We start from the raw sequence: 10,270 nt of genomic DNA, 5'->3' as shown, positions 1-10,270 counted from the left end.
TGAGTATGTGTTATTTTATTTTAACGTGACTTTTCAGACAACAACATGAGAAAAGGAGCATCTTCTTTTATTAGTTCAACTCAAATATATTCAGAGCACATTGGTCTTCTCAAAGAAGCAACACAAATATATTTAATATGAATGCACACATTGTCTTATGCAAACGCACAAATTCAAACAAACACACTGAAAAACTAAAAACAAAAAAGGTATTTAAAATTAACTGATAAAAGGTATTTTCAGAAGAGCTAACTATGTACATGTTCATCTCCAAAGCCCTGTTATAGACAGCTCTCTACCGTCCTGCCCCTGGCTTTACAAAGAGACATATTCAAAGAGCAATTATGTGGCAGGGAGCTGGACCTTCTGGCTGCTGATGATGTCACCAAGCTTCTGTTTGATCTTCAAGAAGTGACGCTTAAACTCAAGACCGTCGCCCTGGAAACCGTACACAAGAAGACACCGGTTGGTGACTATGTCTGTCTAGCTAAAGAGCACGCTCAACACATAACAGAGTAAGGAACAAGCTGTCGCAAAACACTGACAAACTGAACTTTTATCGAAACAGACTGGGTTTCAAACGGTTGTGTGTTGACCACTGAGATACTACCGAGGCATTATGCAATTTTGTAACTGCACAAGCTTAGTGGCCTTGTGTCCGCCCTGAGATTGGGAGGTCGGGGTTCAATCCCCCAGCCGGGTCATACCAAATTCTATATAAAATGGGATCCAATGCCTCCCTGCTTTGCACGTAGCTTCAAGGGATGGATTGGGAGTAAGTCCCTGCCACATACTAGCATCATGGCTGGGGGATGTACACCAAGCCGCTACAGAAAGGAGATAGGGCCTATGAGCCACATGGCTCGGCAAGGCTTACTTACTTCACTTATATGCAATTTTGGCATTCCGTTTTAGGTTTATTTTGTGTACAGCACACATGATATAATTTTAAATTGTATGCGTGTGCATAAACATAAAGGCTCAACTGGTATGAAGAAAGTTTAAAATGTTGTGGTAATTAAGTCAGTTGTCTATATATTAATCAAAATAAAATATCAAATCAATATTATGTTTCTATGTCGATGACCCTGTCAGGACAACTGGTGACCCAAATGAGGCCCCTGATACACTGGTAGAGGATCATGGTTTTAAGGATAAAACATGCAGAGACAAGGACATGACAAGCTTTAACTAATACGTTTATGTTACTTCCAGTCCTAACCACATGGTGGCAATGTTGCATAATACATTTGCCACACTGCGCTTTGAATATTTTTTTGGTATACAGGTTTAAATCAATTCAAGACACCAGCCTAGCCATTCATTTTTGTTTGTCTGTTGGACTCCTACCTATTAGTCCAGGATTCGTATCCATTTTCAAAAGTTAAATTCAAACACCAGTTGGAGCTCGAGCCCATTATTAGCCTTAAAATAGCATGTTTACTTGGGTTTCCAGTGCTAACCTTGTTTGATTCCACCCACCTGAGATAGCCTGAAGTCCAGCAGAACTCTCTGATCCATCTCCAGCAGATGGACTTTGAAGATTAGCTTGCTGTTGCGTTTGTCATACGTGCTCACTGTCACCTGTTGGGGGTAAAAAAAAAAGAGGGCAATTAAATAGGGATAAGCGATAGGACTTCAAATCAATGTCAGAATTATTAAAAACTTTTGCCTTGCTTAAGATTAATGAACGATTATAAAAACATAAAATAAGTGAAAATAGCAGATCTACAAGCGATGTGACGTGCTGTGAACTTGTAGATCGGCTAGTTCAGCCATTTTTGTACGCCACCATTGAACAACGAAGTATAATACAGGGTTAAGTGGTTAATCTGACTGAACAATTTAGTTGATTATAACAATTACATATATTATTCAAAATATTCAATTATTTATTATTTTATATTATTTGTTATAAGTCGGTTTCTGCTTCGATATATTTTCGGTGAATTGCCCAGCCCTACCATTAAAGGCATTGTACTATAACTCTACTGTAGCAGCTAAGTAATACAAAACAAACTCAACAATGTGTTACAAAGCGCTCTACAGAAAATGCAAATACTTAAAAAGAAAGAAATCAAAGAGAAGACTAAATTAAACAAAGATTTAAAGAAACAATAATAATGGCAACAATCAGTATACGGTAGCAATAAATACTGGGAATGCAAATAGAGTATTTAGATGTATAGTCAAATATCTTGGGCCTCATTTTAAAAAAAGTTTATTTTGACTAAGCTGATGATCATGATAGTAGATAGCTAATGACGAGACAACTGGGAAACCACTGGAAAACATTTCCAGGAAGACAGATGGGCGTTTTATTTTATTTGGAAACCGTTGGCCTTGTGGTCTCCGTCAATAATGAGATGAGTCAGTTGTATTTGATGTTGCAGGCTCATAATGTGCACTGCAATGTTAATTTGTACTATTAGGTTACACTACAGTTAACCCCCAAACACCCATCCTTAAAGTGTAGCTTCTATAAATGAGACCCCTGGTTCAGGAAATGTGTCTGCACATCACTTATGTTAAAGTGAGCAATGTGTGTGTAAACATTACTTGTGTGTGAAAACATGAGATGAACTCATACAGAGTTAGTGAGATTGAGAGTGCTTGAGTGAATGTACAGAGTTGGCGAGTTTCTAAGTAAGCCAGATACAGAGAGATTTATAAATAGATATTCTGTAATAAGATTGTAATCAGACAGACAGACAGACGGAGAATGACTGTGCAGATGAACGCACCTGGTTGGCACAAGTGTGTTTGAAGGTGAGCCCCAGGCTAAGGCAGGCATCTCTCAGGGCAGAGAAAGTGCCATCTGGGTCCAGAGTGGTGAAGAACCTCGTCATCCTCCGCACCAACCTCTGCCAGGGTGTCTAGACAAAGAGAACAGACCAGAAAGACTTCATTGTTATAGCGAGATGTGAATGTGTGCGTGTGTGTAAGGTAGGACTTCAACCTACTTTCAATGTACATACTGCAATAGGGCTGCAACTAACAATTACTTTCAGAATGTATTTATCAGGTGATCATTTCTTAACCACTTCCCTCCGTTTTCACTTTACATTAAATGTCTTCGCATAAAAAAATAGCCAATCTACAAGATCGATTAGTTGTTTCACCCCTACTTCAAGCTGCTTCCGATGTATGCAATACAAATATAGCAATCCTTATTACTGTTTTTACCTGGCTGGGTCCTGGTGTACCTAGTAGCTGGCTACCCAGCAGCATGTGTTCAGGCTTGGATGGCTGGGAAAAGGAGACCTCAGCTTCCCTAAGACACACTGTGGTCTCCCATGTACAGCTGCCTGCAAGAGGATCAGGCTGGGAGCTGGAGAACTGCATCCTGTCATCACTGCGAAAACACAACCGCGACATCTAAACTCACCAGTACATTTTTACACACAGAGAAAATATCGTCGCTGTTGGGTCGAAAACCTGTATTTCCATATTTTTTTTGTTTTTTCATAAATGAAATGCCCCATTTTATACTACTGTGTTGTTATGACAGTGTCACGCAAAAGTAAATATACATATTTAACCAATTAAAAGTATTAACAAGAGCTTGCGACTAAATAATAACTACATTGGATCCAATGGAAGTTTTGGACATAGAAGGTTTCTGCCCGTCAGCGACGATATGACCCATGTGGTGCTTTCATAGGTCATATTGACACTTTGTGTGGAAGAAAAAGAAAGGTAGGTATACATGGTCTCCTCTAGACAGTGTATGCACATAGTCTTTGCAAAGTTTTGACTTTTTATACCAATGGTATCTTAAGGGATCCCGTGATAATAGAGAAATACATCCACATACAAAGCCCAAAAAAATCTGACCTGCTGGTTCGGGATATTTGTCCTGAATCGGATTTAAGGAATTTGTGCGCAGGTCCGTGGGAATGAGACTGTCGGTTTCCACCTAACGGAGCACATCAGTGAAATATATTGTACATTCAATATAACATATCAAACGATCTGACTCTTAACATATGTATCTCTCCTAGTGCTGTTTGTAGTAATAAAAATAAAAAAATCTAAACAATCTACTGTATGAAAGATGCAACACAAGTTTTTTTTGTATTATTATTTTCAAATTAGTTTTAGAGTTAATTATGGGGGAAACGTTTCAAAAGCTATGCTTACCTGCTTTATGGGTTTGGGTGAACCAACGGTCTTTCTTTATGTCCAGGATTGAGATGCGTCCCTCTGGACCGGCCAACAATAATTTAGACAACAGACCTATAGAGAAACAACTGAACATTACATTTGAACATGCAATGATGAACACAACAAGTGTGTGGAAGTTTTTTGTTTGTTTGTTTTATCTCATCAAGAAGGGAAATGGGGACAATTCAAATATGTGTCTTTGTTTTAGGTCTTACTAAGTGGCGTTGGAGGTAAGTTTTTTGTTTGTTTGTTTTATCTCATCAAGAAGGGAAATGGGGACAATTCAAATATGTGTCTTTGTTTTAGGTCTTACTAAGTGGCGTTGGAGGGATCTTTTTCCAAGGTGACAAGTAGGTTTTCCTCTGGAGCCAATCTGAATACTCTTGACAGCTCTCACTGGGCTGGTCCCATGGCAACTCTGAAAGAATTAGAAACAAAGGACATGAGGCTGAGTCTAAGAATGAGAACACTCTGGGTAAAGAGATAGATCCATCATTCATTCTGGTTAAAAAAGTGTAATAGTGGCAGATGTATTAGCACAGACTAGCCTGTGTAAGTAATTAAGTAGCCTTGGGAACCAATGGTTCATGTGGCCCAGAATAATAATATAATAATATTAATTTTTGACAATGTATATTTGCACAGACGTGAAATTTGTCCTCTGCATTTACCCATCCTATAATCTCTAGGAGCACTGAGCAGCCATTGTGCAGCGCTCGGGGAGCAATTAGGGGTTAAGAGTCTTGCTCAGGGACACACATCGACACATTGCTGGCCTGGCCTGGAATCGTTCCCGAGCCTCTGGCTCCCCTGGCGGGCTCACTAACCACTCAGCTAAGGCCGCCCCAGAAGTCAGGAGCCCTCCTGTTTCCGTAGTGTGAGGCGGCTTGAATATAAAAGAACATCTCCTGGACATGACGCTAGTATGGAGGCATTGGTCCATGTGGTCTTTGGTATGACTCGGCAGGGTTTTGAACCCCAACCTCCCAGTCTAAGGGCAGACAGTGGCACTCTAACTTCTGAGCTTTTGAGATGTATGTACCATGTGAACATTTTAAACGGTCAGACAGATAACTTGTTCTTTATGTTGATATGATATCTCATATAAAAATCATCACCAAAAGTCCCAATATTAGTCCGGCACTAATGTCAAAAACATATATTAACACATTGATTGCCTAGAACGAGTTAACTCGTTTTTACTCGTTTTTAAAATCCATCACTTGATTGCCTAGATCGAGATAACTCGTTTTTAAGAAAAAACAAATAAAAAAAAAAGAAAAAAAAAAAAAGATATTTTTTAATTTTTTAATTTGACCCAAAGACCAAGGAGATATGATTAGTCGAAGATCTAAACTCCTATCCACTTCCTTGTTAACTTAAAACTTTAAAATTTTGTATCTCAGCTCCTGAGTACTTTTTTTTTTTCAATGAAAAATCTCTGGCAATAAACTGCAAAAAATCTGAAATAACTGTGATATATAATAATCAATGTGTTAAGACACCAATGACCCCACAATCTCAGTTCAGTTTTCAGGTCACTCAGATCAATGAATCAATGCAAATAAATAAGTTCAAACTCAATGCCACAAGGCTTTCCCTTCATTCCCTACCTCCGGCAAGCATGGCCGTGAGAACTATTCCACAGGCCCATACGTCTGCAGGCTGGGATCTGAACTCCTTTCGGCTGAGAAGTTCTGGGGCCACGTAGGGAAGTGTTCCACAGAGCCTGGTGAGAAGGCGCTCACGGCCTTTGTGACGAAACATAGTGGCCAAGCCGAAATCTGTCAGCTTCAGGTTATCTTGACGTAAGAAACAACACAGTGAAGCATTAATAAACAACAGGACTCCACAAACAGACCAAGATGACTCATAGATAAATAAAAGCCATAGGCAAGCAGATAAATAATTTGAAATAATTAAACTTTTAGATTGTTGTACAGACTACATTACAGTAATAAATCTATTAAAGCTGCAGCAAGACACTTTCAGCATATAGAATGCTCAAACGCAACTGACTATCACATATTTTTTTTGTTCTTTATTTACCCAGGGTAGTACCTGAGCACAAGTGCTCATTTCCAGCAACGCTCTGCACATACTGTAGACACACACACAGACAGACCGACAGACACACATTAAAACCTGGGAGCTGACCAGTACAACCACAGTCTTATATTGTTGGCCACGGAGCAGCTCCACTGGAGCAGTTGCGGGTTCAGTGCATTGCTCAAGGGCACTTCAGCTGTGTTGGGGAGGGGTGAGTGGTGACCATTCACTTCCCACGCAAGTCCCCACCCAGATTTTTACTGTCGGTAAATGACATCATATGACATCATAGACTGGCCTGCACTCCTTATTTGGGCATGGCTCACTGGGAACTCCATATACTATGGACATATAAGGGACACAGACAAACAGACGGGCACAACGGGCCATTGCATAACCCAGCTGGGGCGTGCATTCCCAGCTTGCATCATTCCTGACCTGCGTGGTCCCCTAGTAGGCGGGTGCCCGAAAGGCACTGGTACTATTTCAATATTCAGAGAAGAGAAAAAGAACACATACATATTCCCTCACCTTTGTCATCCAGTAATATGTTCTCAGGCTTTATGTCTCTGTGTGTGATCCCAATACTGTGGAGGTACTCCTGTAAGAGGTTGAAAAACAGTCCATCATGAAATGTGGAGGTGATCTGCACTGACATTCCCCCCACAGCAGCTGAAAGTTGCCTAGGAAGGGGACATCTGGATTCTGGACTGCTCCGTTTTCCATATTCAATTAGATTTTTTTCCTTTTGTTTCGCTTTTTTTTTTCTTCTCGACTTTATTTTTTGCGAAACCTTTTTTTGCATGCACATAATTTGAAGAAGCAGCATGGAAATGGATGGATGACCAACAGACAGACTGTCAACTAGGCAGACACTCACCACGGCTGCAATCAGCTGCAGAAAAAGCCTGTGCGCTTCTTGCTCTTCCATCCCCACATCAGGTTCTGAAATGGAAAACAAACAGCTCTAACCAGGTTCACTTGCATTAGACCAGTAAATCATGATGCAGTTGTAAAAAACTCAATTAGTAAAAGACTTGTGTACATTCCAAAGTATATAATGGCATATAGTGTATAACATCTCTGATAGTGACAAGTGTTGCACATTTAGAGCAAGTATTATGAACATTGTGTGAGTGAGTGAGTGAGAGAGAAAACATGTCTGAGTGAGTGACTGAACCTATTTTTTAAGGATTAAATTATGGCCATTGCCGTTATGTTATCGGCAGACTGACTGCTTGAGTTCCAAGGACACCCTGGGGACTTTCATAAAATAATACGGTCTGCCTCACCTATCCGGTCAAACAACTCTCCTCCACTGCAGTACTCCAAGAAGAGATACTCGGTCTGCCCCTCTTTTCGATGTCCAAAGAAGCGCACAATATTGGCATGGCTGAGCGCCTATTGAGCAGAGCTGGATGTTAAAACAGATTGCATGCATATATATGTCACAGGGTGAATGGAGATCCAGGGTGATTGAAGACAGAGCGCTCGTTTTTAGGCACGGGGCTTCGGGGCGAGGCGGGGCTTTTCGAGATAGGGTTTATTAGCGAGGCTCGCGAGGAGGAGGAGGAGAAGGAGGACGCGGCACTGCGAGGCGGGGGTTTATTACGTGAGGCGAGGAGGAGCTCCTCCTCGCGAAATAAACCGTCCTCCTTCTGAGAAGGGGGACGGTTTATTTCGCGAGGAGGAGCTCCTCCTCGCGAAATAAACCGTCCTCCTTGGGAGGGACGAGGAAGGGGAGGAGAGCACGGGAGGAGAGAGAGAGAGAGAGAGACACGGACGAGGAAGGGGAGGAGAGCACGGGAGGAGAGAGAGAGAGAGAGAGAGAGACACGGACGAGGAAGGGGAGGAGAGCACGGGAGGAGAGAGAGAGAGAGAGAGAGAGAGACACGGACGAGGAAGGGGAGGAGAGCACGGGAGGAGAGAGAAAAGACGAGGAAGGGGAGGAGAGCACGGGAGGAGAGAGAAAAGACGAGGAAGGGGAGGAGAGCACGGGAGGAGAGAGAAAAGACACACGCACACGCACACGCTTGTCCACGACGGAGGCGCGCCGACAAGTGGAGCTTGAGGCCGAGGAAGCGCGCGCGAGTGCCCGCGCTGACCGGCCGATGCTCCACTTGTCGACTCAGCGCCGTTTGAGTTGTAAACCGATAGGGACAGAATAGTTATTTTCATGGATCACTGTGTGCGTGTGTGTGTGTGTGTGTGTGTCAGGGAGAAACTAAAACAAAAGCCAGCAGAACACAATAAAAGTATCTTAACAGTCCATTGAAAGCATGAGCGCGTGTGCGCGCGCATGTGTGTGTGTGTGTGTGTGACTGTGTGGTCACGGCCATATGTGCTTGTGCACAAGCCTGGCTTGTGGCTCCCTCTAGTGTTTCTTCTACAGAATTGCTGGGTGGGTAAAAACGAGCGAGCCTTCTTCAATCACCCTGGTTCTCCATTCACCCTGTAACATATACACTCATTGACCACAGACCAGTAGAATCTGGGATGAAATCCACAGCCTTAATGGGGCATGTTGTAGCCCCACTTACTTAATTACACACCAACTTACAAACATACAGTACATAAAAATGATTTCCCTTTTTGGTAGATAAGAAACTCAGTACAAACCAAAACTAAATTAACATTTCTGAGACTAGAACCATGCAAGGGTGGGATCGACCAACCTTGTGAATGCAGACCTCCTTCTTCACATTGTCAGCGCACTCCTTCGCCTGAGAGGTGTCGATCACTTTTACTGCTACCGCCTCCTCTGTCTGTCTGTTTACCAGCAACCTTACTCTGGTAAAGAGGAATGAGAAAGAAGCACAACAACAGCAGTGAGAAGATGATGAAAATGTCATACTCCCCTTGTCCTGTGCTAATGAGAAGAGGGTAGTGGGAATGAGATATCAACATTGAATCCGTCACCATCCTTGACACCAAAAGTCCGAGTTATAATACTCACTGCTATAATGCCCCCAGAGAGGTTCTGAAATCGATTCCAAACCACCCACAATGTATTATTTGAGCTATACTATAATGTATTTTAGTATGATGCTTTGTACAATGTCCAACAGGGATAAAACATCTCGCCACAGTCAGATCAACGTTGCATTATGTTGAAATGCTTTGTGAGAGTATTTCACAGAACATTTATATATCAGCTACTAAGCATTTTTCTAACAGTGTATTAAAAATTCAAGAACATCATATTACTGATCTTAAAAATAACCCCCACAGTACAAATCAAAAAAAATATATGTCATGGTGTGAAACGTGACTGAATGACACACACTGAATTAAAACAGGGACATTATGTAAATGAAGATAATCATACAAAGAATCATAATGATAACTTACTCTCCATAGGCTCCCTCTCCTAATGTCTGCACCAGGTCCCAGCCCTGTACGAAAGGCACCGCCATGCTACGACACACAAATACTTACTTTTCACACATAGTGTTGTAATGGAAATGTATTTTAAACAGAATCACTAAATTGTACACTAATTGTATAAAGAGTCGGATGAGCTATCTAGATTAGACTAAAGAAAACAATCTTATTACCCAGTAGAACACTGAACCACTTTCAACCCGATGTCCCTATTTTGGCATTTTGAAAATACCGTTGAGCTTGTAGTTCGGATATTTTAACTCTATAGTATGGGCTAAACTCTAAAGTGGTCGAAAGGAAGCGGTGGTTTACCTGGACTTGTTTCACTCGAAACCAGCGGCGTTTCTTAATTTAAAGCAGATAGAAACAGTGACATTTGCTAGACACAGTATGAAGTGAGTTGTTGTCATAAAGTTGGCGCTCTCCGCTCTGCGGGCTTCTTTTGACTATTTCCGCCATGCGTAGCACCCGGCATCGTCACCACCAGTGTTGCCAAATCTTGCGAAAGAAATAAGCAATCAGGTCCAGGAAAACAAGCCCAAAAGAAGCGCCTACGCCACATGACTCGAGCGCTGTAGTTAAACCTGTACGTCATCGGTCTGTCTGCTATTTGAATATAGCCGATCTATAAGCTCGCACGGGTTAGGGACAAATACATAATATTTTTGGG

General features: G+C 41.8%; 1 protein-coding gene across 1 annotated transcript; it reads right to left on the bottom strand.

Moving 5' to 3' along the window:
- Nucleotides 1–10,063, bottom strand: chek1 (checkpoint kinase 1). Its single transcript, XM_080435287.1, has 14 exons — nt 9,913–10,063; nt 9,568–9,633; nt 8,892–9,006; nt 7,509–7,617; nt 7,097–7,161; nt 6,748–6,817; nt 5,781–5,969; nt 4,481–4,585; nt 4,144–4,239; nt 3,838–3,919; nt 3,187–3,355; nt 2,745–2,876; nt 1,483–1,584; nt 1–438 (listed from the first exon to the last, which is right to left on the bottom strand). The coding sequence occupies exons 2-14, from the start codon at nt 9,630–9,632 to the stop codon at nt 343–345; spliced, it is 1,395 nt and encodes a 464-aa protein (XP_080291413.1). The 5' UTR covers nt 9,633; nt 9,913–10,063; the 3' UTR covers nt 1–342.
- Between the last annotated feature and the right edge of the window lie 207 nt (nt 10,064–10,270).

Source organism: Gymnoscopelus braueri, assembly GCF_963280865.1.
Source record: "Gymnoscopelus braueri genome assembly, chromosome: 8".
Taxonomy (NCBI): Eukaryota; Metazoa; Chordata; class Actinopteri; order Myctophiformes; family Myctophidae; genus Gymnoscopelus; species Gymnoscopelus braueri.
The sequence above is the reverse complement of the archived record's forward strand: the minus strand, read 5'-3'. Positions and strand labels throughout refer to the sequence as shown.

Coding starts and splice junctions, on each gene's coding strand:
- chek1 (XM_080435287.1), bottom strand. CDS start 9,632: ATGGCGGTGCCTTTCGTACAGGGCTGGGACCTGGTGCAGACATTAGGA. Junction 5,970..6,747: donor CATATTACTGGATGACAAAG/GTGAGGGAATAT, acceptor TCTTACGTCAAG/ATAACCTGAAGCTGACAGAT. Junction 4,240..4,480: donor GATCCCTCCAACGCCACTTA/GTAAGACCTAAA, acceptor GTTTCTCTATAG/GTCTGTTGTCTAAATTATTG.